At 37.4% G+C, this 27,300-nt stretch overlaps 1 protein-coding gene across 1 annotated transcript in view; it reads left to right on the top strand.

Annotated features, from left to right (window-relative positions):
- Positions 1-27,300, top strand: part of PLA2R1 (phospholipase A2 receptor 1) — a gene marked incomplete at both ends in the record, with an annotated part of 73,026 nt that overhangs the window by 14,899 nt on the left and 30,827 nt on the right. Inside the window, 10 exons of the mRNA XM_081339394.1 lie at positions 254-352; positions 8,788-8,897; positions 10,372-10,541; positions 17,539-17,753; positions 19,029-19,174; positions 20,766-20,850; positions 22,951-23,083; positions 24,359-24,394; positions 26,421-26,578; positions 26,831-26,895. Of these exons, the coding sequence (XP_081195520.1) occupies positions 254-352; positions 8,788-8,897; positions 10,372-10,541; positions 17,539-17,753; positions 19,029-19,174; positions 20,766-20,850; positions 22,951-23,083; positions 24,359-24,394; positions 26,421-26,578; positions 26,831-26,895 (1,217 nt within the window). The remainder of the gene's footprint in view (positions 1-253; positions 353-8,787; positions 8,898-10,371; positions 10,542-17,538; positions 17,754-19,028; positions 19,175-20,765; positions 20,851-22,950; positions 23,084-24,358; positions 24,395-26,420; positions 26,579-26,830; positions 26,896-27,300) is intronic.

The following is a 27,300-nucleotide window of genomic DNA, read 5'->3' as shown; positions in this document are numbered from 1 at the left end:
AGTACATTTAAAAGGTCTACCTAGGTGTGCAACAGAGCCTATTCATGCATTAAATAATAGGAGACTGCAGAAGATCTAAAGATATTAGTAATACTCTCAGCCTAACGCGTATGAGTAAAGCATCTGAAATTTATTTATTTTTTAAATTTATTGGCCACCCAAATAAGTAAGCCTTTCTGGGGAAAAAAATGATACTTGAGCTATTTCAGTTATTTTTCTGCTGTAATTCTATTTTCTTACTGTTTTTGACCAGGAAGGACGCTGGAAAGTTAAAAATTGTAAAAGCAGATATTTTTATATTTGTAAAAGAAGAGGCAATCACATTTCTGAAGTGGAATCAGGCTGTCCAGAGGTAATACTTCTTTTGCATCTATAATATATGCATTTTACATTCAAAAGCAAATTGTACTGGGATCAGTAGGATGTATACCCAAGGTGAAAATTGTTTCTCTGTTGACATTAATCAGTCTGCTTAATATAAACGGTGTGCAAGACATCTTCCTTGAAAATTTTGGGCTGCACTATAAAATAAAAACATATTTTTGGAGGTGTAGCAATAGCACTTAGACTTATATACCGCTTTGCAGTGCTTTACAGCCCTCCCTAAGCGGTTTTACAGAGCCACCAGATTGCCCCCAACCATCTGGGTTCTCATTTTATCGGCCTTGGAAGGATGGAAGGCTGAATCAACCTTGAGCCACTCAGAATCGAACTCCTGGACTGAGCAGCGAGTTAGCCTGCAGTACTGCATTCTAACCAAGCTGGCTTTTAGGCTGGGCTAATAGTTAACCAATATCTCAGTGGCACGCCAATCCACTGAGAAAAGGATTTACTGATTTTATATTAGTCAGTGACTAAATTCCAAAGAATATATTATGGAGGAAGATTGCTGGCTTCTTATGCTCATTATGGATCTGTATGAAAGATCATAGGAAGGATCACTATACCCTCAGGGCCTTCTAAAATGTGTTTGTTTTTTTTTCCAAACCCAGGATGAAGCAGGGCTATATATTAAGCCTCCCTCTCTTTAATTTCCATATTAATTTGTTGAGCAAAGCAGTTTGTGACCCCAGTTTCTGTCCTCCAGTTATGTCCTATAGAAAGGTGACCTCTGTTGTACGCGGATGGTGGGCTTCTATGTTCAGTTGCGGTAGAGCTGTAGATCAGATAAAAGTCCTTCAGGCATTTGCCTCTTACTACTTTGAAGAAAAATGTGCCATCATTTATTCTAAGATCAAAAGTCTTAGTTTTTTTCTAAACAAAACATAGCTGGCAGATTGATATAAGACAGAGCAAGTGAAATACAGTATACAGCTGTGTTGGTGTTGCTTTCTAGTAGCCTTGATTGAGTATATTAGAGACTCTGCTCTAATATTGGCTGCAATTTTTGTTTCAGTGGGGATTTACATATTACCATATTAGAATTTGAGCCTTCCAGGGGAAGGCAATCATAAAGCTATTTTATGAAAGATAGACTTGCATGGACAAGGTTTTTTTTATGCTGGAAGCAAAGCTATCTTTGTGGTCCTTTATTATGTACCTAGAGCTGTCTGACATGTGGAGGCAGAATCTATTGCAATAATGGGGATCAGCAAAGTCAGTTGCTGGCTAAAAATATCTGCCCTGAGGGCCTGACCTCCTTGATTCTATTGGATGACTTTTACTCAAGTTGGAAAAAGACTTTCAAGACAAAACTACACAGCAATTGTCTGTCTGCCTTAGTCTCGCAATCCTTGGGTTTTCCCCAAAATAAAGAGGCCATAAGAGACCAAATGGTGGATATTGATGTATAATTCTCACTAATTCTAATAGTTAGTGAGAGTCAGAACTTGTGCTACTAGAAAACAAAAGATAAAACTGGCAAGTATTTTTTATTTTGTTCCACTATTTACCCACAAGAGCTGTTCATTAGATTATGCAAATATTTCAGTTTATTCTGTAGTTTATTGGCTACTTTTTATTTTTCTGATCATGCCTCTAATCCAGTGGCCCCCAATCTTTTGGATGCCAGGGACTGGTTCTGTGCAAGACATTTTTTCTGTGGACAGGGAGGATGCAGTTTCATGTGCATGTGTGGATGAGGCTTTGCTTGCTTGTGTGGCCCAGTTCTTGGTGGGTCTGTAGTAGGGGACCCCTGCTCTAATGAAATTAGAGGCAAGAAGGCTGCAAAATGAAGGCAGAATCCCTGAAAAATTTATCTGTGTTTTATCACTCAGTGAAAAAACAAATTTAAATGTGCACAACATTGTTTAATATTTTTACAGTTCTAAGTAAATTGCTTAGCATAAGTATATATACACACTCCAGAAAAAGTATTTGTTCCATAATTAACGTTCCAGTTCCAGAATTTGTTGAACTATAAGGACAGTCAACATGTACATGAATTCTTACATATACAGAAATGCTCATTTGCTTGAATGAAAAAAAACATTCATTATAAAGAATTTCTTTATATGTTGAGCAGTTCCAAATAAAATCCCTTTATTTGGAATTGCTCAACATATTAGATCATTTAAAAAGCTATGAAGTGAAGTCATAAAGTGACTTCTTCTCATTCTTCGCTCATTTTGTGGATCACTTCCTTATCAGCAGTTGTGACTGAAGTTGCTATATCTTTATGCATCAAAAGAGGGAGGACTTCTGTAGACCATCTGGACAAATAATAACTTTTAGATAAAGTTTCATACTTGTTTTAGTTCTAGAGAATGTCAGTATACAAAGTATTTGATATGGTAAATTAACTTTTTCACTGTTGCACTGACATTCATGATTGAGGATGCTGCTGATTTTTCTCTTTAAAAGAAAAATCATATGGTTGCTATTAACTAAAGCTCTGAGCTTGACATATTAAGGTTTTAGTAATACACAATCTGCTAAAATCATGTCCATCAGTGTGCCTGGTATAATACTTAACAGCTCAAGTAATCACTGTTAATTTAAATAATATACCGTATGTGACAATTGACAATAATTATATCACCACAGATATTTCTCACCACATTTTCTGTCAATATCACTTGACCAACATTGCCTTATTAGTTCAAATCCCTTACTAAATGTTGTGTCTGCTACAGTAAAGTCTCTAACCAATGTAGCAAAGTGCCCCTCCTACTGAACACTCCAAATCTTAAGAGTTGCTTTGGGACATGAGGTGGACAGCATACAAATTTAATAAACAAGTATAAAAACAGTTTTATTATGTTCCAGCTGCAAACATTTTGTGCTGTTTTGTGACACAACCATGTTTTGAGCTGACACCCATGTATGGGGAAATTCTTGTCAAACCAATTGCTGCTTTTCAAATTTCCCTCAAAGTCATTTTGGGAAAGGTTTGGATTGTTGAGAAAGGGTGAACTGCATTTCACTAATAAAAGAGGCAGAATGGGTCTTCCCAAGGAGTCCATGGGCTATGTCAGAGGTGGCGAACCTAGGGCACGCATGCCAGAGGTGGCACTCAGAGCCCTCTCCATGGCCACACATGCCGTTGCCCCATCCCCGCCTTCCCCCACAGCCCCCTCCTCACCAGCAGCCCCCTGGAGGAGAGTCGCCCCTGGGCGTGGCCTGCACAGAGCAATGCAGCCAAGGACATGGCAGATGGGCAGCGGGGACAACACTCTGCTCTCACGCCCCGTCTCGCGCAGATGTGGGGCACAGGCGGAGGGTGTGGCCACCATGGTGCTGCTGGGCTGCCTGGGCGATCTGCGGCAGGCAGTGGAGGTGGTGGGTGGCCCTGCAGGCAGGGTGGGGTGGGGCGGTGGTGGTTTTCAGCCCTCGGTTTCTAAAAGGTTTGCCATCGCTGGGCTATGTAATTTCTGGTTCATAAAATGAGAAGAATATTACTGTATATCAAATTGCACAAGGTTCCTTCTACTTTAACGTCAACAAACAACTGGCTGAAAGTTAATTTTGATTTCAAACACCAACCATCAGGTTTAGATACCCCTTAATTCAGGCATGTCAAACTGCTGGCCTGCAGGCCGGATGCGTCAAACTGAAACAGCGCCCACCCCATTGCTGACAATGGGGAAAAAGTCACGTAATGCCGGGAGTTTGACATGCCTGCCTTAATTAATTGCCTATGATGAGAGTCATTCCTTCCTTCATAATATGTGGTTGTTTTCATTTGCTCTTGACTTCAGAGAATTGCCAGGCTTTATTTGTCTTTACAACACTTCTAATGAATTGATGATCCCATATCTTTCTTAAATATTGCAAGCAAAGGGCTTATTGCTCAGCTGGCCATATGCCATGTGATGTTATTACTAATTCAACAACTCCTCTTTTTTTGGGTCCTTCTAATCTATAAACTGCTAACAGAGAGCAAATGTTTTGTTACTGAGGTCAAATTCCTTAAGCTAGCTGTCTAAACACTACAGCAGTGATGATCAACCCATTCCCCCAAGCCTTATTTTGGAATTATATCATGAAGCTGTCACTTTCCTGACAAAGAAGAAAAGAAGAAATGTTCCTTACAAACCTAACAAAATTGGGTTAAATGGAAGGTCACAGTATTTATACAGCATCATTTGAAATGCCAGTATTTCATACAACAAGCACAGCCTCTAGGCAGCTAAGCCCATCAACATCCACAGATCTTAGTTAATTAAACAGAGCCAATAAATGAAATAACTTGGTTATGATTTACATGCTTTGCGGTTCTGAAGGATATACATGGTGCTGTTCTGAATCTAAAACACAAAGCATCTTAAACGGAAAGGAAAATCTCTGCACAAGCATTATGGCCAAATGCTAGACTACCTCTATAACAATCAGGAAATATTTGTATGAAATGTTCATCATTTTTATCCTCATTTACTTTTGTTTTATATTAAATGGAACTGTATCTTTTAACTCAACCTCTCTAAAAATCATCCTTGGCATGCTGCATTTAAATCATTCCAAATCTTATTTTAATGTGTTGCTGACCCTGAAAGTTACATCATTGTTTCATCTGAAATTAAATGCTCATTTAAACATTGTTAGTCCAGTTAGCTTTCTGTCTTACTGGTGTCTTTCTGTTTTTTTATTGATGCTGTTTTATGTCTCCACTATAGCTTTTCTTCTGCTGACCATCTTTGGTTTGATTTTTTGTGGGCAAGAGAAGGTCATTCTTAATCATCAATACCAAATAAGAAATTGGTCAGTTGGTTTATAGAAATAGGCTAATAAAAACAGCACATAAAACATAGAACAGCCAATAGCGAACACATGTGAACACACAAAAGCAACACTACAGATTCTAATGCAATGTAACCCAGAAATACTGTATCTTCAAAACTACAAAATAAAAAAGTATGTTTTCATTTTTTCCCTTTTTATTATATTGCTATAACTCTTGATACATAGTATTGTTTCAATACAACAATGTCTATATGATATGATTAGGGATAACATCCTAATTATTTAGATAGCTTAAAGTATTGAAAATGGAGAAAAAGAAAAAAAATCTGGTAATATTAATTACAATTTAGAATGTCAATATTACAGGCCTAAAATAATTTTGCTTTTTCCCCAAAGTTAAATATAACTTTAAGTAACTCTTCTAATCAAAATACAAAATCCAGTCTTCAAATGGGATATTGGATCAATATAAAATTCAAGTTCAAATAATAGATACTACATGGATAATAAACGGATAATAGAAAACTATATTCAATTTCCAGACAAGGGAATGATTCTTCTTCACGTTTTTTTATTTTTAAAAAAAACACTAATTTTTTTAAAGTAATTAAATATTTTTCTGGAGACATCTTTCTATTTAACTGATTATTTTTGCACAAATATTTTAATTCAAAACACTAAAACATCAGTTGAATAAAAGTATCTGAGAAAGGCATGATTACCTATTTAGTTCATCTTTTACCTATAGTAAAAGGAACATAAACGTTAACTCATGTTGAACGAGCATATGTGAATTCAGGTTTCCATGTTTATAAAATGCTCCTGGACAGAACTTTACCATAGAATGTTGCCTCAGGTTTAACATTTATATTTAGAATTAACTTTTATACAATTGCCAGTGCAAACAAACATACACATGTTTTCTCATCTCAAAGTGAGTGAGAATGTTTCTGCTAACTCAACTGAATGATTCTTTCCAAAACTTCAGCTATAAGTAAGTGTCCCCAATTCTCATTCTCTAGATACCTATAAACATTTATGCCATATAGAGCAATACATATGGCATTAAAGACCCTGAAAGAATTTGAATTACCAGAGAGACAGGGCATCAATCTACCAATATGGGTAGATTAACTTCAGAAGCAGGTCACTATTGCCTGGTTTATAATAAAGGTAAAGGTTCCCCCGCACATGTGTGCTAGTCGTTTCCAACTCTAGGGGCCGGTGCTCATCTCCGTTTCAAAGCCAAAGAGCCAGCGCTTGTCCGAGGACGTCTCCGTGGTCATGTGGCCGGCATGACTAGACGCCAAAGGTGCACAGAGCGCTGTTACCTTCCCAGTGTAGTGGTCTCTATTTTTCTACTTGCATTTTTACGTGCTTTCGAACTGCTAGGTTGGCAGAAGCTGGGACGAGTAACAGGCGCTCACTCTGCTACGCGGCACTCGGGATTCGACCCGTCAAACTGAGTCCTCAGGGAAAAGGGCGGCATATAAATTTAATAAAATGAAATAAAATGAAACTGCCAACCTTCTGATCGACAAGCTCAGCGTCCTAACCCACTGAGACACCGTGTCTCTTTTTGGTTTATAATATCCAGATATTATTACAACTTTTAACATAACAAAAATGTGCTTATTTTTTCTTGTCTAAGTACATGTTGAAAATACAAAACCCATGGGTACTAATTATATATTGTCTAATGAGGAATCCTGGAGAACTTAACAATTTGCATTCTTTGTTAACCCAAAATATGCAACTCTGCATTTTTTTAAAAGATCAGTGTGGGTTTTTTTAGTAACATATTCTCATTTGTGCTATATAATTACATAACAATATCTTGACTGGCATATGTAAAGCTTGATAGGCTTCCCAGAATGTTAAACTATCATATATCTCCATAATTAATTAAATAAAATTTAAAAAAACATTGAGCTGGGCTTATTCAGCAAAATTCCAGATTAAGTTTTAGCATCATTCAAATATTTCCCTGAAAATTCAGTAAATAAACTTTATTGAGAAAAAATAGCTGAGAAATACTTTACCAATTACCAAACCATAAAATAAGGTACCAAATTTTGTTGGTTAATGAATTAGCATGAATTTTGTTTTTCACATGATCATACAACCATGATCAGGTCAACTACTTCTATATTTGTAGCAGATCTGAATCAATAAATTGTCTACATTAATCAATTTATTGTTATTTTATATTTTTATGCATTATTCTATGGGGGGATGATTGTTTCCTTTTAGAAATATAATTTATCATTGATTCTCTGAAACGATTTGGTAGCATACAAATTAAATGAGTCAGATTGTCAATGGAATAAAATATGCACCGTTCAGTGGGTCTCAACACTCTGGTCCTGTTTATTGATTTATTACTTTCTTGGTTGAACAGAGAATCCAAAAGGTGCCTCAGTTGTTGAAAATGCACGGAAGCATCTCTTTAAAATTGCCTAGCCTGATGGGGGATTGGTGGGGTTTTTTTATTCTTGTATTCTTAATATTATCTTTGGGGTTTTATAATTGTAATATATTAATTGTTTTAAAATCGGGCAATTATTTAATTTCCTTTTAATATTTGTAACTCTGTATTTTATTCTTGCCCTGTGAACCACCCTGAGTCCTCAGGGAGAAGGGCGGTATAGAAATATTATTATTATTATTATTATTATTATTATTATTATTATTATTATTATTATTATTATTATTATTATTATTATTAATTCAGGGGTGTCAAACTGCCGGCCCGCAAGCTCGTTGCATCATGCAGAGGCTGCGCCCACCCCAGTTCAGGCAATGCGGAAAAAAGTCATGACACGTCACGTGACATGGCAAGTTTGACACCTGTAGCCTAATCTATCTTCTGAACATATAGAAGTAGAAATTAAAGAGACTTCCCATTCCTACCTACTAAGCTCTCCATAAAATAGGCCCAAACATTTTGATTCTATCTTTTCCACTGAAGTCACTGTATCACTAGATAGCCTGCTGTGTCTCTTCAGAAAATCCAGAAATTCTTCTCTCCAGTCTTAATCAATGATTAAGTGGATATGCAGCATGGAACCAAAAATTGCTTATATCAAACAAACTGGTGTCCAACTGTTCTGCTGTTGCCTATTTCACTAGCGATGGAACTGATGTAGAAGTGACTTTGGAGAAGATATGCAGGGAAACATTAGCAAAACATGAGCTTAGGCCAGGAAAACAAGAAAGTGTAAGAAATAAGCTTAACATTGCTTGCCTTGACTCTTTAGTACAGGGGTGTCAGACTGCCGGCCCCTGGGCCGGTTGCATCCTACGGAGGCTGTGCCCACCCCAGCTCCGGCACTGCAAAAAAAGCCACGATACGTCGTGACACATCACATGACATGGCGATTCATGTTTTCAAGACTCTATAAAAATATCAATGTAGTATAGTTCTAGCATTTCTTGTGGTGTCTGTTTCCTTATCAGGCTTGCCTCAAAGGTTTGAAAACTAGGCATAACTGAGCATAGGCATTAGAAATGAGCTATGTTCCTTCCCTGAACATTTTGTCTGACAAGCTTCCTGATTTAATCTCTGCATGATATTTAAATTTTATTTACAGATAGAGATGCAGAAATAGTACTCTACAGTATACATAACAGTAATTAATATTTACTTCAAATTTATTTTTGAAGGGATGGGAAAGACATGGTGGATATTGCTACAAGGTTGATACCATCCCTCGAAGCTTTGAACATGCGTCGAATGGCTATTACTGTCCTTCACTTGCAACAATAACGAGCAGGTATCTAAATTTAATCAACAACAGAAACACTCCTGTGGCATTGAAACAGAGGTGAAATAATTATTTTACAGGGTAAGAGTAACTGAAGACAAATACTCAAATTTGCCATTATTTGACTCAAGATGGAATTGGATAGAATTCATGAATCACCTATCACCTGGATTGGATTATTCAGTGACAAGCAACTATTCATCCATGAAAGGATTCTGATATTTCACTTCTTAGAATGCTGATTTTCAAAATCTTCATTATGTAAATTTCTCAATGTTTGCTAACAATCCTAACAAATATATCCTTATTCTCTCCAGTTGCAGCTGTTTTATGCAAGTTGTTTACATGGTTAAATTGTGTATGAACAACTAGTTTTAAGCAATAAGAAAGAATGTTCATTCTTACGTTAGATGTAATTATATGATTTCTCTTGGGGCAGGGAAGCAAACAATTTTCACTTATTTATCAAAGAAAGAATCCATTTGATTAGTCATCTAAATCACGGGTGTCAAACTCAATCACGTCACATGACATATTGTGACATATTGTGACATTTTTTGCCTTGGCGGTGCTGGGGTAGGCGTGGCCTGCACATGATGCATCCAGCCCATGGGCCACCAGTTTGACACCCCTGATCTAAATTAAAAAGGGGTCTTCTGACTGAATTAATTTTGTATTATATTGAAAATTGAGTTAGTTAGCAATTTGGGGATTATACAGAGCGTGTCTACCAGTAAATGTTTAAGTTAATCTTTTTATAACTTTAATCGTTCATTTTTTGCTGTTGTGATTGTCAGGCATATGAGACTCAATCTGGATCAGAATTGTAGGGCTGGACAAAGCACTAAATACACCTGTGCCCCCAGATCTATGCTCCAATCAGACCTTTTGCATTTATCTAGAGTAGAACTGGGTGCAAAGAAATAATTGCTATCTATATATTTTCGAGTGGAAGAATACAATTTAAACTAACCAAGTTATTTAGAACTTTTGGGGATTACTACTGGATATATAGAAATAAATAGTCTCTTAACGAGTAATAAGTTTTATGATTTAAGCTTTATGATTCAAAGCAACATATTACAAATAAAGTATCAAAATAAGCAAGGGAAGCCATACTATAGTAGGCAAATTGCCATTTGAGGTTATATTCCAAAACACATTTAGAAAGTCTGTGCCATGTATTAATTGACGTTCCTTATAGCAGCAAACTGGTTAGGTCTTTTCCTATCTAGTAGCCTTGCTTGGAGTAACTAGAAACATGTTTTATTTCAGCAGGATGGCTCGAGTACTAAATGCCATTTAAAATCATATTTTTGTATGTGGAATATCTTGTGCCTATGGAATTTAGTCTCTTTCAGTAGATTGCTGTTCAGAAAGGTTATTCCATTAATTGCTATTCTTTTCTATTGCTAAAAAGATGACAAAAGCTACTTATAATACAAGGTATTCAATTACTTTTAATAATATTGAATCCTTTAAGGTTTGAACAAGGCTTCCTGAACAGTATGATTCATCATCAAGGGAACACTGACAGTCCTTATTTTTGGATAGCACTTCAAGATTTAAATAATACAGGGGAATATACTTGGCTCACTGAAGATAGAAAACATCATCTTGCAATCTATACAAACTGGAGAAAGTATCAACCCAGTGAGTTGAACCTTTTATCCATTGGTAATTAAAGTAATAGTCAAATGAGTATTCAAATATTCAAAAAAATACTTTGTTTCAACAGTTAAAAGAAAATGGCATTCTCTTTATACAGTACAACAGATTTAAGTATTTGACAGCCTTGGCTTTGTTTTTTACTTCAAAGGTGAGAAGCAAAATGCCTGTCATTCCTGATTATTATCCCGTTTGTGATAGCTGAGGGGAGTTTTACTCTTGTAATAAGTGGACACTGAGATGTTTTCAGCCCAGCTGTGACTTAAGAAAAATATTAGCTAAGAGAACAAACAATGGTGTTTCTAAGCAAGTTAATCAGAAGGGTGGTAGTTGCCTCTTCTTAATTGTATATATGAAGAACTCTTAAAAACATGGATGTACTTGAGCGCCATTTCTGTCTATTGAAAAAAAATGTAAAGATCAGAAAGCAGCAGTTAGAGAAGAATATGTAACATCTGAATTGCTCAAAATTGTGTGTGTTTGTGTGTGTGTGTGTGTGTGTGTGTGTGTGTGAGAATGTTGTATCCTGTCACCTTTTTTATTAATCTAACTTACATGCAGAGAAATGTTGGACTAGAAGAAATTGAAATTAAACTCAAGAACTTCAGTAATTTACTGACATCATTTTGATAGCTGGAAGCAAGGAACAGTTAGGTAAATTGTTGCTGAAGGTAGAAGAAAGAGGTATAAAAACCTATCTGCTGCTTAGTATTAAAAAAACTCTTAAGATTATGTAGCAGGGCTGGCTGAAAGGCTTTGCGGGAGCCTGCCCAGGGAGAGGGAAGCTTGGAGAGCTGCTGCCAGTTTGGGGCATGGTGGGTGTGGATCAGGCAGAAGGAAAAAAAAAGAGGAAAGAAAGGTGTGGGGGTGGTTGCTGTTGTCGGAGAGAGACCAGGTGAAGTTGGAGAGGGATTTTAGGTTTTAGCTGATCCCTCTCTTTGAAGGAGACGGAAGGAGAGAGTGAGAAAGTGGAATTTTATTGCTTTCTTTCGCAGGGGGAGATATCCTGAGCAGAGGAGAGAGAGAGAGAGGGAGGGAGAGAGAGAGAGAGAGAATTGCTGGGTTGCTAAATTCAGATTTTAACAATAAAGAAAAGGGAGGAGGGGTTTTTGATACTGACTAGACCTGGGACTGCGAGTGACAATAGAAGAGAAGGAGAGGCTGGTCGCTACTGCTTTGCAGACTAGCGGCCACCCGGACTTTGAATACTGTTACTTGTGCAAGTTATAAACATTGTGGGGAGTTGCCCTCACAGGGAGTGCTGTTACTGCCAAATGCTGACCACCTTCATTCGTGTTCCCAGTGCTGCCTGGAGCCAGGGTTTTCCCCGCCCCTTTGTTTCCAAACAGTCGCTGTAAAATAATTGACTATTGCTGCTATGACTGCCGGAGGCTGTTAAACACCACCAGGCAATAACTATCAGGGTTAGGGGCTGGTTATCTTCGTTCATGGAAGCCCCCCCCCTTTGATGAGAATCTGCCACCTCACTTCGCGTGAGCTACCACTGGAAAAGGCACTTTATTAACGCCTTGAGAGCACAGCTGCTGAGCGCGACAGAGGGGAGTGGGGCTGGGAGGGCTTGGGCTTTGGCAGCCTCTGAGGGAGTAATGCTGCATGGGGGGGGCACTCATCCGGGATTCCCTGCCTCCCCCCCCCCCGTTCAGCAAGGGAGGGCTGGTCTTGTGTAGGGATATGAGCCAGGTGAACAGAATGGACTCTAACATGGCTATCAGGTGGTGCGAAGAGCAGAATAGTGAAGTAAGGAGAAGCAGAGTAATTGATGTTCCTGCGATGTTTGGTCAGAGAAGTGAATTTTATAGATATTGAGGCTTCTTGTCCCAGATTAGAGGGTATATGTGATAGATACAATGGGGGATCGGGATTTCCCCTCCATTTTTATGTACTGCTGGAATGGAAGAAGAGTATTCCGGAGTACTTCCAGGTTGAGAGTTTGCAACTGACAGAAGATGTCAAAGTAGGGGTGATTCTTCCAACTGTATGGGGTACACCTTCGAGCAAACCATTAGGTCAGAAGAAAGAGAGCCGTGCTTCCTTACCTGCAGGGATAGCAGAAGCAGGATTCACACAGGCAGGGGGAAATTTGACTTCCATCCAAAACCTGATGGGGGGTTATTGCATAGGGGCCAGATATAGGAAATTACGTACTTTTTCGGGGATGCAACCAATGCCAGAAGGGGAAGAAGAGTATGAAGCTTGGATGGAGCAGGCAATATAAGCAGTTGAGGAATGGGATATACCGGACACCCAGAAAAGGCAATGAGTTAGAGAGAGTTTAAAGGGCCCTGCTTCAGAAGCTATTAGAAATTTAACATTGAGTTGGGGACATTTTACCCTGCGTGACTATCTCTCCTTATTGCATGATGAATTTGGATCTGCTGAGACGGTCTCTAGCTTACTGTTTCATTTGGAACACCTGTATCAGAAGAGCGGTGAGAAGCTGTCTGAATATATAAGGCACCTGAATAGACTATTATATCAGGTTGTGGAGAGGGGGGTATTAGATCCAACCAAAGTGGAACAAGCCAGGATAGAACAACTCTCCCGGAGTGCTTTGGCTTTGGACCCTGTCTGGAGTCAAATAAAGGTCGAAGCTAGAGGGAATGTTTGGGGGTATCACAAGCTTATAAGGAGAGTGCGGGCAACTGAGGTAGTGGAGGAGGCTAAGGAGGCAACAGCCGAGTTGCCGGTGGGATGGCTCTTAGGTCCAGGAGTGGGAAAGGCTAGGGAGGATGATGATCAGTTAACAATGATGCAAGCCCAGATACTGGATTTAACTAAGATAATGGCTTCCTAGAGAGTAATGGGTGGCCCACCACCGAACAGAGGTCGGGCTGGGCCAACTGATGGAGGAATGGGCCCATCTACCCTGGTTAATAATTCAACGAGACCAGTGGTTTGTTACAGTTATGGGGGTGAGGGGCATTATAGGTGTGCATGTACAAAACCATACAGAAGATCAGGGAACCCAGTGCAGTCAGAAAACCGTCAAGGGCCCCAGTGAGGGAGCTAGCTAGGTGCCTGATTATATCAGTCAGCCCCAACAAGAGAGGGTTCCCTTGGAAACCCTCATCAGAAATGGGAGTGACAGGAGTACCCCCTTCAGTGAGGAATCTCTGTCCCCTTGAATTGACAGAACCTGGAGCCATGGGGCCCCAGCGACAGTCTTTGGAGAATCGGGTGCGGATCGTTGAACCAGACACTGGGTTTCCTACTACTGGGGCTTCCCAGCAGCTGGTGGGCCCTTCTCCAATGGTGTCAGTGCAGGTGGAAGGTATTTACACTAAGGCCCTTTTGGATTCAGGTGCGCAAGTCACATTATTATATAGGGATTTTTATGACAAATACTTGATGTATGTGCCTATACAGGAACTGTATTTGAAGATCTGTGGTATTGGGACTGAGAAATTTTGAGAAATTTCCCTATGATGGATATTTACCCGTACAGTTAACGTTTGAGCCTTCTATTGCCTAGTTATGGAGACCTTTGATACTCTGGCTATTGTGTGCACTCGTCCTCCAGGAGTTAGTCAGGGTTCATTGATTGTGGGGACGAACACCAGTTTGGTTAGGTGGTTACTCACCCCAGTTGGTCCCTTGGGGGATGACCCGACAGCAAGGAATGTTCATGTCAGAGTTTGGCACGGGAGCATCAGGACCCTGCAGAAGGGGCGGGGTGGTTATGGATAGGGAAAAGAGGACATACAACCCGGGGAAGTGGTGTGTCTGAGAGCCTCTGTTAAGTTAGATTGGGAACAGCCTGGCTCGTATCTCGTTCTTGAACCCAGCCCTAACGGATGGAACAGTGGAATTAATTATTACAATTATATCAATATACAGTGTCAACAAATCCAAATAGACAGAAAAAAAATTGAAAATAGTAACAGATAGTCTTCCTACTAGGCTCAAAAATTCATAGGCATGATGACTGTAATCATTATAGAAAGAGATGTTGCTGCTTGGAAGAAAGGCCAGCATATCTAGACAAAATATTAAAAGTGCAGAAACATCACATTGACAAAAATATATGTATTTTCAAGGCCAATTTTCCCAGTGGTAACATATGACTGAAGATTGGATCATCAGAAATGCTGAAGAAAAAATGAGGCTGGAGAAAATGCTGTAACAAATTATTAAAAGTAAGCTAGACTGCTTACTGGAACTATTTAAAAAAAAATTAAAATATTAAAAACTCATAATGTGAAATAAGAGAAATTGGAGAAGACCATGATGCTTAAAAATGAAATAATAATAATAATAATAATAATAATAATAATAATAATAATAATAATAATAATAATAATAATAATAGTAGTAGTAGTAGTAGTAGTAGTAGTAGTAGTAGTAGTAGTGGTAGTAGTAGTAGTAACAGGTCTTCTAGTCCAAACCCCTGCTCAGGCAGTAAACCCTATACCATTTCAGACAAATGGTCGTCCAGTCTCTTAAAAACTTCTGGAGGCAGGTTATTCCACTAATTAATTGTTCTGTCAGGAAATTTCTCCTTAGTTCTAGGTTGCTTCTCTCTTTGGTTAGTTTCCATCCGTTGCTTCTTATCCTGCCTTCAGGCGCTTTGGAGAGTAGCTTGACTCCCTCTTCTTTATGGCAACCCCTGAGATATTGGAAGACTGATATCATTCACCCCTAGTCATTCTCTTTATTAAACTGGACATATCCAATTCCAGCTATCTTGTTTCTTATATATATGTATGTCTCTATGTATATAATTTTAAAGTTGCATTGGGAACATAAGGCACTTATTAATTTCATGTATACTTGAAACAGAGCATTTTTAGTTTTTGAAGAGAATTATTCTTATTTTTCAAGAGTGACCTCTACTGGTTAAATAAAGTGAAAATATAAATGGCTTTCAGAGCTTTGATATGTGGCATTACACTTTTATCCTAGATAATTAAGGAATTAGAGGGACCTATCTAACTTGGTTTGATTTTAAAACCTGTCAGAATCAAACCTGATTAGCACTTTGATTAAGATACTACCAGAAAATAACCTAAACTGGGGAGTTAAAAAAGGAAAAAAGCCAAAACCAGCAGCAAACATACTGTTGCTAAGAAAACAGTCTAATGTGTCCAGGTAGTCTCTTGGATTTAAGATCAACTCAGAGAAGACTTTTTAAAAAAATCTGCATTTTTTTCAAGAATATGTCAGTAAATTGTTTTATGACAAAACTTTGATATGAAAATTCCATGTTTCTTGGCAGTACCTATACTTTTATGGTATAAATTCTGACACCCAGCTGAGGTAATTACAACTATGATCAAGTTGTAGCAAAGGAAATGACAGAGAGAATGGCAACATGGCTTCAAGTGTATGTCAACTAGATAATGGCCAAGTAATGTGTAGTTACTTGGATTTCCAAGTCTTTATATTTTTATAGCACATTAAATATTTAAAAGGTATATTTCTGGTCATGATTGTAACAGTTCCTAGATAATTTTCAGTGTGTGTGTTTGTGTATGTATATATATACTGTATGTGTGTGTGTGTATATATATTTATTGTATATATATATATATATATATATATATATATATATATATATATACATACTGTATGTATATATATATACATACTGTATGTATATATATATATATATACAGTACAATATTTATGCAGTATAAATTAAAATTGTTGACATGATAATTTAGATATTATCCAAATATTGGCCATGGCGAGTTGGCCGTGGCAAGTTGTCCTAGAAACACCCCCCATATATATATATACAAACACCCCCCATATATATATATAAAGGTAAAGGTAAAGACACGCAAGAACTTGTGGGGCCACAAAGTAGAGAAAATAATAGAAAATGAATAAGCTAAAGTATTCTGGGACTTTATAATTCAAACAGATGCATACCTGCCACTTAAAGGTAAAGGTAAAGGTTCCCCCGCACATTTGTGCTAGTCGTTTCCAACTCTAGGGGTCGGTGCTCATCTTCGTTTCAAAGCCGAAGAGCCAGCACTTGTCCGAGGACGTCTCTGTGGTCATGTGACTGGCATGACTAGACGCCAAAGGCGCACGGAACGCTGTTACCTTCCCACCGTAGTGGTCCCTATTTTTCTACTTGCATTTTGACGTGCTTTCAAACTGCTAGGTTGGCAGAAGCAGGGACGAGTAACAGGCGCTCACTCTGTTACGCGGCACTCGGGATTCGACCCGCCAAACTGCCGACCTTCTGATCGACAAGCTCAGCGTCCTAACCCACTGAGCCACTGCGTCCCTTTATATATATATACACATATATATATATATATATATATATACTGTATATATATACATACTGTGTGTGTATATATATATATATACTGTATATATATATATATATGTATTTATATATATGGGGGGTGTTTGTATATATATATATATGGGGGGTGTTTCTAGGACAACTTGCCACGGCCAACTCGCCATGGCCAATATTTGGATAAATTATCATGTCAACAATTTTAATTTATACTGCATAAATATTACTGAGCCAGCTAATGTCTGTATTCCATCATGTATTATTTACAACTTAAACAATGAACTGCACAAAGAAATGGGGCAACTTTACTTCCTGAACATTTGACAGAATAGATTACACTTGAAAATATACAATACTGTCATAAATTAGATTTAGCTTCATCCACCCAGCCTTGAAAGTCTTTGGCTAAAATTATTTTCTAAGCCAAATAAGGAAAAAAAATCTCCAATGCCAAAAAACAACTACATTTCTTTTGTAACATCATGATGTTTAAAATAGCTAAAAGAGCTAAAATCTTTTTCCTTTCCAGGATCAGTTTTAGTTACTAGTCAACATTCTAATAACGAAGACAAAATTCTACTCTATAATATTACAAATATGCTTAACATTAATGATTTGGTATATCTTATGTACATTTTGTATTAGGAAAAGTAATAATTGTAGTTATTGATAAATATCTTCGCACCATCTACCCCATTTTAGGATATCCTGGAGGATGTGTTGTTATGCGACAGGAAGAACCCATCGGCATGTGGGAGGTGAAAAATTGTGCAACCTTCATGGCTAAATCATTGTGTAAACAAGATGCTTTTTTCCATGAAAAAAGTGATACCAATAAACAACCAAATTATGATGAAAGTTTTAATTCTTGCATGCATGGATGGGAATCAGACCATTATCTGCTGAATTGCTACAAGGTGAAAAATATTGAACAAATTCATGGAAACCCAAATGAAATGAATCTAGAGATCCATTGCCATTTTAATAAAACATGGGATAATAATAAACATTTGTGTACCACTGAAATCAATAGTCTGCTTTTATTATTAATATCCCTACTTTTTTTAATTTAGAGGATAGGCTAGTAAAATTTTATTATATATTGTGATTCTTCAGGATTAAGCTGCCTTGCTAGAAGACATCTTCATTCATGGTGGATGCTCCTTGCAAATTGATTATGTGCTGATAAGTCAGCATCAATTCTTAACAAGCACATACAACAAACAAATTTTCTTCATGGTGATTTTTCACTCATTTGATCCATCAGGTCTTACAAAGTTGTCTTCTCTAGAGAGCCAGGTCTTCACATGCCCAAAGAGGATAATCTGGGTCTGGTTATTTATGCCTCAAGTGAGAATCCTGTATTTATTTGTGAGATTTCTTTGTTCTCTCAGCTGTCCATGATATTCACTTTTTTCCAACACCAAAATTTTAAAAAAATGTCAATACTCTTTTCTAAACTGTTTCTTCGTAGTCGAGTTTTGTGAATATTCATATGTGTGTGTGTGTGTGTGTATAAAGATACCACGTAGTGCATCATCTGCCATTTCATCTAATTTAGTTGTTAAATCATACTTAAAATAATAAAAAAACCTTTCAGTTATAATGTGTCTTTAATCTAAATAATAAAATTTAGGCTTTGGAATAAATGATGCAGAGAAAACATAATTGTATGATTACAAGCAGAGGAGTGATTTGGATAACGTAACATAATTGACTGCCATAGGATGTATCTTTGCTATAACATTTTATATTTTCAATATTAAATCTTAGATTGCAATAGATACAGAAAATTATAGAAAACAATATTTCAAAACAACAGCAAAAATATTCTCATATTATAGTGTGTTTTTCAGTTCTGGCCTTGACTGCATTAGTTTGAATAGCTTTCTCTCGAGCAGCCCAAATGAAGCCTTTGGTGTCTTCTTTTTAAAGTTCTGCTTTTAAGCCATTTTCTTCAAAATTAAGTTAGAAGTTGCATCATAGCAGTGACAAATAATAAGGGTGATACTAAGTCATCCTGGAAGATGCTTTTACTAATGTTGACAAACCCAGGTTTTCATTTCCAACCACCAATATTTTTATTACCGTATTGTTGTTGTTATTGCTGTTGTTATCATCATCATCATCACTATTTTGCTTTGGCAATATATTTTCAGGCAGTCGTTTTCAGCGTTCAACTTATTTTACAGGTATTCCATAGTGAAAAAGTATTAATGAAAAGAACTTGGGAGGAAGCAGAAACTCTGTGTCAAGATTTTGGAGCCCATCTTGCCAGTTTTAAACAAGTCCTTGAAGAGGATTTTTTAAACAAACTTTTAAACACAATGTTTCATACGTAAGTCTTTGTGTTTATTCCTGGATCTGGATCTTTTTTCCCACAACTGGAAAAAACAGGGTTATGTGATCTACTTTAACATTTAATCCAACACAAATAGCATATTTTCATTGTAATGATAATAGGTAATCAGGGAGGACAGCAGCATTTGCTTCCAGTTGTCAGTGCTTTCTATATGTCTTAACTTTATACCCTGTTTATAGGGCCGGGGCTGGGGGGTGGTTTCCTTTACTGTGGAGTCCTTGGTGCTCTCTGGTTATTTGTGTTCTGTACCAGCCTGCTACCGGCCCTGCAGAAAAGGCAGGGACAACCCCTTTACAAACGGCAAGAGGCTGGAATTACGCCTGCCAAATTTATAGCTACAAAAACAAACAAGACACGAACCAAGAAACAGGAGCTTTAAGAAACACGAACTATCCAAGCGGTTGCCTTCAGCAAACCAGCCCTCCCCACACATTCCCCTTATATGGAGTTCAGGGCGTGGCTTCTCTCTGCCTCCTTCCGAGAAGCCCCATTGCCTTCCTCTGTTTACTCCTAATTGACTGCCTCCTGCGTCGGGCGTCCTTGAACAGGGCCAGCTGTGGGTCATCTTCATCCACGCTGTCAGGCTCACACAGCTGGGTCTCTGTGGTGACCAAGTGGGAGGGGCCTGGCTGAGGGCTCTCATCAGCAAGATCTTCAACCCCCTCAGCTAGGTCTTCAACACCCCCCTCCTCCTCCTCTGAGTCATCCGACCCAACTGCCGAACCCACAGGCTGACCCTGAATCACAACAATTTGCTTGTAGAAGTTTCATTATCTGACCAGATAACATCATCATTGCTAATGAGCATAGATTTGCTCCCTGCTTATATATAGTAGCTTGCCTTGCCAGGGTTGGTATGGCTGTGCTGTTTTGTGGTTCCTTGATTAGGATTTTGTTTCCTGCCTGATTGTTTCTCTGGTGTTCATCCATGCACATCAAGATGTTGTTTGCTGGAGAGGATCTACTCTGGATTTTTTTTGTTTCTATTTTAGGAATGAAGTATAACACAGTACAAACACACTATAGCAATCCAGAACACCAGAAGAAGGAAATAAATTGCTTATAGAACATTTTCCAACAAAAAGGATGCCCGTACAATTTTATCTAAAAGTTCCTGACCCCTTAATCCATTACAGCACAACCAACACAAGCTATGAAAAAGTATCCTTTCCACACTACCATACATCAAAAACATCTCAGAAACAACCAACACAAGCTCCATTTGTGCAAGCGGCATGTATGCACGCCCGCCACTTGCGCAAATAGAGCTGCGCGCACATGCACTTTTGCCACCACTCATGCAGAACTATCCCCTCTCCTCCCCCCCCCGCCATTCCCGGGCCGCAAAGCCAGAAAGGTTGGGGACCACTGGCTTACACTATTTGCCATATTTTTCCAAAAACCTCAGAAGTTCAAAGATTTCATCACAGCACCAAGCATATAATCTGTTCCGGTTTAAGAAAATATTAAAATATATGCATAAGTACTGGTAAAACTGAAGATAAATGAAGATAAAAGATATATAGTTTGCATTTGTGTCATGGGGTTTATTTCTTTTTAACCACAGAGATGATGAAAGACAATTCTGGATTGGATTTAACAAAAGGAATCCATTATCTGGAGGATCCTGGGAATGGTCTGATGGAACTCCTGTAAATATTATTTTATTTACTTATCATCTTACAAAGTTAGACAAGAAACTGGGTTGTGTCCAATTTACTTTAGTGGCTTTCTCTCTAGTGTTAGTGATTGTTCTGTAATGTGTAAAAATGCCTTTGTGTGTCTTATTTCAGTTAAATTATTAGTTTAAGAATTATAGAAGAATGTTATGGTTTTTGAAGTACAGGTAGTCCTTGACTTACAACCTCAATTGGGCCCAAACTTTCTGTTGCTGAGAGATTTGTTAAGTGAGTTTTACCCCATTTTATGCTCTTTTTGGCCACCTTTGTTAAGTGAATCATGGCAGTTGTTAAATTAGTAACATGTTTGTTAAGTGAATCCAGCTTCCCCATTGACTTTGCTTGTCAGAAAGTCACAACAGGTGATGACATGATCCAGGACACTGCGACCGTCATAAAAATGAGTCAGTTGTCAAGCATCTGAATTTTCATCACATGACCATGAGGATGCTGCAGTGGTTGTAAATGTGAAAAATGCTTATAAGTGACTCTTTTCAATGATGTTGTAACTTTGAACGGTCACTAAATGAGCTGTTGTAAGTTAAGGACTACCTGTATATTGTCAAACTTCCTTATAGACATAATGTGTTCTTAGAGATCTTAAATGCACAGTGTTTTATCTTGTAATAATTCTCTGAAGCAAAATATGCCTGTCCCTTCGAAAAAAACGTACAGGATCTATTACAATTTTAACAGGAAAAATTGTACAAAAGATACCAAAGTTTTAGCATGGCACAGCATTCACACAATCAGATCCCTAATGCATTACCACATTTTTGCTTCAAGGCTTATAAAGTGATTTCTTAATTGGTTTAGTGCTTTTTTTGTAAAAGAAAAAGGTGCCAGAACTCACACACGTCATACAACCCGCCTTGCCTACCATACAAGGTTCCATCCCAAAAAGGTGCCGGAACTCCGTTCTGAGCGTTCTATGAGGAAAAAAAGCCCTGAGTACCTGAGTAGCAAACAAGTAAAAAGGAACTGAATTTTAGATAGTTTAAATGACTTCAATATGGCTGCCCCATTTTATTCCTTAACTAATCTAATATTTGTTTAATAGCTCTTCTTCCGGTTTGACAGATATTAGCAAATAATCCCTCCCAACCTGTAAAATATAATGGTGTTAAACAAGTTACGTTACCCATGTATATTGACCTCAGGATGATATGAAACTAATTTACATAGGGAGAAACTCTCAGTATCAGGAACAGATCCTCTTTTATCAGTTTTTCAGTCACTTTCCAGAGGTCTTTCTGTTTAAGAATCAACAAAAAATATTAGGGACAGTAACAGTTCTCATTTTATAATCGTCTTTGTCTGAGTTCCAACAAGGCTTTATAAATTTGGTTAATAACTAAGTAATAAGTAATAAGTAATACATAAATAAATATGAAAGATAGCACCAGATAATAGGGTCAGAATTAGGAAAAGGAATATAAGTTGCAATTAAATTAGCTTATGTCCCGCTCAGAGTCACCTCTAAGCGAGATGGGCAGCAAGCAAATCAAATCAATCAAACAAACTAATAAATAATGATCATGAGCCTGTGTCTGTGTGTGTACTTTTCTATGGAGATTTTCTATATTTAATTGAATTAAACTTTTAACTTTAAAATATGCAGACTGCTCAAGGGGCACTTTTTTATTACAACAGGATAGAGGAACCTCTGTTGATCTCTTCTGAAAGCCTGTACAGCCCACCCCCCACATACATACACACTCACACTTCTCAAAGTTCTAGAATCTTCTGCAAGAAGACGTGATGTCATACAGAAAGTTGTGATACATAGAAGAGTGTCATTTAAATTGGGAGCATTAGCTGGAAGTTCTTCTGACTGAAGAAAAACCACTACTAGATTCTCCTCATGGTTCATACATACATACTTTTTTTAACTAATAAAACTCTTCAATTCCATGTTCATTCCATGACTAGATGTTTTGTTTAAGCCATGTTTTGTTTAACCATGGAGTTATTGAATAAGACACAATTGATTCACAATATGCTATTCTTTATTAAAATATTAAAGTTAGTCTCTGTATCATGCTTCAGATTTAATGCATACTTCTGTGGCAGGTTTCATCTGCCTTTTTAGAGAAAGCGTCTATTGAAGATAATGTGAAAAACTGTGCAGCATATAAAACTAATGGAACTGTTTTCCCACTGCACTGCAATTCAGAACATGAATGGATATGTAAAATACCAAAAGGTAAGGAAGTATTTGAAGAATGTCTTGCAATATATGCTTCCTAAAATATGATCAGTCTTTGCATGAAGAAAGTCTGAGATTCAGTTATCAATACAAGCAGTCCTAATTTACCAACCACACTTGGGACCAACAAATCCATCACTAAGCAGTGCAGTTGTTAAGCATGATTTCATATGATTGTACCAACTTATGTTATCGGTTCCATCTGCAGTTGTCAAGTGAATCACATGGTTGTTAAGCACCACATCACATCATCCAAACTTGTGACTTCCTGCCAGCTTCTCCAGTCACTTTGCTTGCCAGAAGGTGGCTGTGAAGATCACAGATGGCAAACATGTGACCACTGGATGCTGCACTAGTCATAAATACCACACCAGTTGGGAAGTGTCCAAATCACAGTCATGTGACTATGGGGACACTGTGATTGCCAAAGTTTCCAGGACCTGTTATAAGTCTCTTCAGTGCTTCTGTAACTTTGAATGGTTGCTGAACAAGTGTTGAATAAGCAAGGACTACCTGTATCTCAATTTTTTAAAAAAAATCCATTTATATCCTGCCCTTCTCCGAAGACTCAGGGCGGCTTACAAGCTTAGCAGTAGCCTTCATTCTATGTATATGCCTGCTTATTAGGGCTTTCACACACACCCCAAGTGGCAATTATTACAAAGTCAGTTTAATTGCCCCCAACAATCTGGGTCCTCATTTTACCTACCTCGGAAGGATGGAAGGCTGAGTCAACCTTGAGCCTGGTGGGACGCGAACCTGCACTAATTGCAGGCAGCTGGTGTTACTTAAGGAGGCATTAGCCCACTGCTCCACCAAGGCTCTAAATAAAGGGTTTTATTTAAATAAAGGGTTTAGAAATCGGAGAAATTAGATTTCTTTGAAAGCTGTGGTCAGAATAGACCAGTCTTACCAGCTCTTTGGGTTGGGAAAAATGTGTATTTTAGTTTAACATATCTAAAAGGAACCTACTGCATGGTCTATGGCTTGTTCAAGCATAGGACAGCTCCATCCAGTCTGCAGGACAGTATCAACAGGATGTTTCTTTATTCTTAATAATAATAGACTTTTTTACAAAATTGGTGCCTATATATTTTATGTATTACTTTAAAATGTCAAGTGCTAATGGAAATTTAGTAATGAATATCTAGGGGGGAAAATGACACTAAGCCAAAATATAGTTAAATTATATTTTAATAGTGGCAAAAAAGAGGAAAGAAGAAGAAAAATCAGCATTATATTCATCAAACCAAAACATTATTTCTGTTTCAGGTGTGAAACCCAAGACTCCACAATGGTATATTAATGGTATGGGTAAAAACATGTTTTTCAACTACTGAAACAGTATGTGTGTGTGCTTCTGTGTGTTTGTGTACGGGCATACAAGAAGCATCTTTTGGGGCTTTTTTCAGCAAACAGGCAGATTTCATTTCAAAACAACAGCAACAAGCAATTCTTATATTATAGAAATGACTTAGTAATCACAAAAAGTGCATCCTTATCTGCACATGGTACTTAATTCTATTTAAAATATCAGTTCGTTGCACTTATAGTCAGATCTGGGCAAGCATTAATGCTATGAAAGATGTGTTGATTAGAAAAAAATATTAAGGGCTTCTTTGAACAACTACTCTTTCTTTTGTGGCGATTTGTTTTATTCCTTAGCTCTTCTACCAGTATCTTGCTATTAAACGATGGGATTGATTCGGATTTTCAATGAGAATAGTTTTACTTTTAGGGGAACTGAAGAAGTGACTTTTGCCTCCAAAGCATTGCTGAAGATTGGTAGATCTAGTAAAATTTTGTTGAAAAAAACACTGCCTGAATCGACCTGTATCATGTTTTCGATAAATTGCAACTTTTTCAATCAGATGATATAAAAATGCAAAGGAAGGGAGGGAGGGAGGAATTATGTAAGTTTAAGTGTTAAACTATAAATTATGATTTCAAAATTTTAATAGCCATTTCATTTTAAGCAGTGGGCAGTAGGCAGCTATAGCACGATTAGAAGCTTCCTAAAAAGTCAATTCTGTAGGAGCATGTGGTTAAGATGCTGGGTTGGAGGTTAGCAAGCTCCCGTTCAAGACCCGAGTGCTGCTGTGTGGCGGGGTGAGTTCCCATCACTCGCTCCAGCTCCTTGACAAGGACATGAAGGGAGCCCCATGGACGTCCCCCAGGCAATGGCAATGTCACCAGCTAATCCTTTAAACCTGGAAGCACCTTAAATGATGCCTCTGACATGGGAATCAATTCTGTGACCAAAACGGACAGAGGGGATTTCCCCTACTTTTCTATTGTTTTAGGTGTTTTTGCTCAATTGTAAGAATGAGATTTCTTTGCCTGCCAGAATTTTCCTACTCTCATGGAAATCCCTTAACACCAAAACCCCCCAAATATGACATTGTTAAATATTAGCCATTTTGCTGATAAATTTCTACAACGTGGTCTTGTTGTGATTGAGTTACAAGTTTGGTTTCTCTGCATCAAGCCCAAAAGTGCATTGTTGGTCCGTGTGGTATTTAATTGGCAATGTCAAGGGAGGTATAATAAATGATTGAACATTATAATCCTTGATGTATTTCAGCAGCGCAGTGGCATGTGGAACTTTTTTATGTTCTTGTTAGTTTACAGGGCAACATATACAAGTGAAATTTGCAGTCAGTCACAGAAGAAGGAAATGCGGGTAAAGAGTTGGAGACAGGCCATCACAAGATTAATACAATAAATTGTAGCTCAAAATATTTCATTCCTTAAGACCAAGAAGAATCATAATGACATGTTAGACATGCTTGTATTCCATTAATATTAGTGCAGTAGTTGTTCAAATGCTTAATTTTTTCTCATTGAAATCTTTTCCTAAGTTAAAGATAATATTTAATTGTGTATATTTCAGATTGCATTCATCTAAAAATAGCTAGCTAAGTAGTCTGCTATTGTCTGGATGTAAACCAGAGAATCTGCAATTGTTTCTACCTGTTAGGCTCCATTCAAAGAAATAATTACTCTTATTTGAATGTAAAATATAGTTAGGGCTATACCAACCATATTTAAATCCATTGATTTCACTGGCAGAAAATGAAGCATAGGAATAACTTCTGCTTTTTAATGGAATGATAATGCTATTGAACAAGCCTAGTTCATTAAAATTTAAATCTTTAACTCTCAAGGGTAAGTCAAATGTAGTTTAGCATCCACTCATCTACAGCATTAGGTTTGATAGTGTTGGCCCTTGTAGAGCATTAGGTCTGTGATATTTGGTTCGTTAAAAATAAAAATATGTAATTCAAAGACATTTTCTCATATTCAAATAGATTGTATCTAACTTAATTTTTAGAGTTACCATGGTTTTATTATCAAGGAGCAGAATACCTTTTCTATGACAGCCCCTCAAACTGGGACAGTTTTCAGTTTGTGTGTGGTTGGCTTCGTGGGGATATAGCAACCATACAGTCCTCTCAAGAACAAGAATTTATTCAAAACAGAATAAAAAAGGTAATATATAATTATTTCCTGGTTTTTCATAGCACATCAGGTGTTTTTCCAGATAGATAGATAGATAGATAGATAGATAGATAGATAGATAGATAGATAGATAGATAGATAGACAAGAAATTAAAAGACACAGTTTGAAATATATTTTCAATTTATTATAGCAGCAACTAGTGAAATACAATTTTGTAGCTTCTTTGGATTGGATTGCCAAATAGTAAATCTACATAATACTTCAATGTAAATATTTTACAGATTTCAAAAAAAAGTAGCCATTGGTGGATTGCATTGCGTTCAGAATTACCCAATGAAGAATTTCGGTAAGATTGTCATATACATTTTACTTTCCCTTGTCCAATCTTAGAAGTTACTTTTCATTTAATATAAAAGCAGCAAAACAGGACCCAATTGCAACTATATCCTATACAGCTGTATTTATAACACAGAAGAGAGCCTACTTCTCTTACCCTTTCTTTCTGGCAAAAGCAAGGGTTCTAAAACAAATTTCCTTTTTTGGTGAATTTGGTGGATTTGTTAGTGTTCCCCCATTTATATATCTTTAAATGCATAGAAATAGATGCAGTGAGATTGATGTTCAGAAAAGTTAACAATACTATAGATAGAATATACTGCAATATAATTTGTAAATAGTAATCCTGATTGCTCTGAATCCCCTGATTCATTCACTTACTTATCCTTCTCAAGTACACAAAGATTTAAGTTCC

Source organism: Vipera berus, assembly GCF_964194415.1.
Source record: "Vipera berus genome assembly, chromosome: 1".
NCBI lineage: Eukaryota > Metazoa > Chordata > Lepidosauria > Squamata > Viperidae > Vipera > Vipera berus.
Note: the sequence above shows the minus strand (reverse complement) of the source record. Positions and strands in the feature narration are given on the sequence as shown.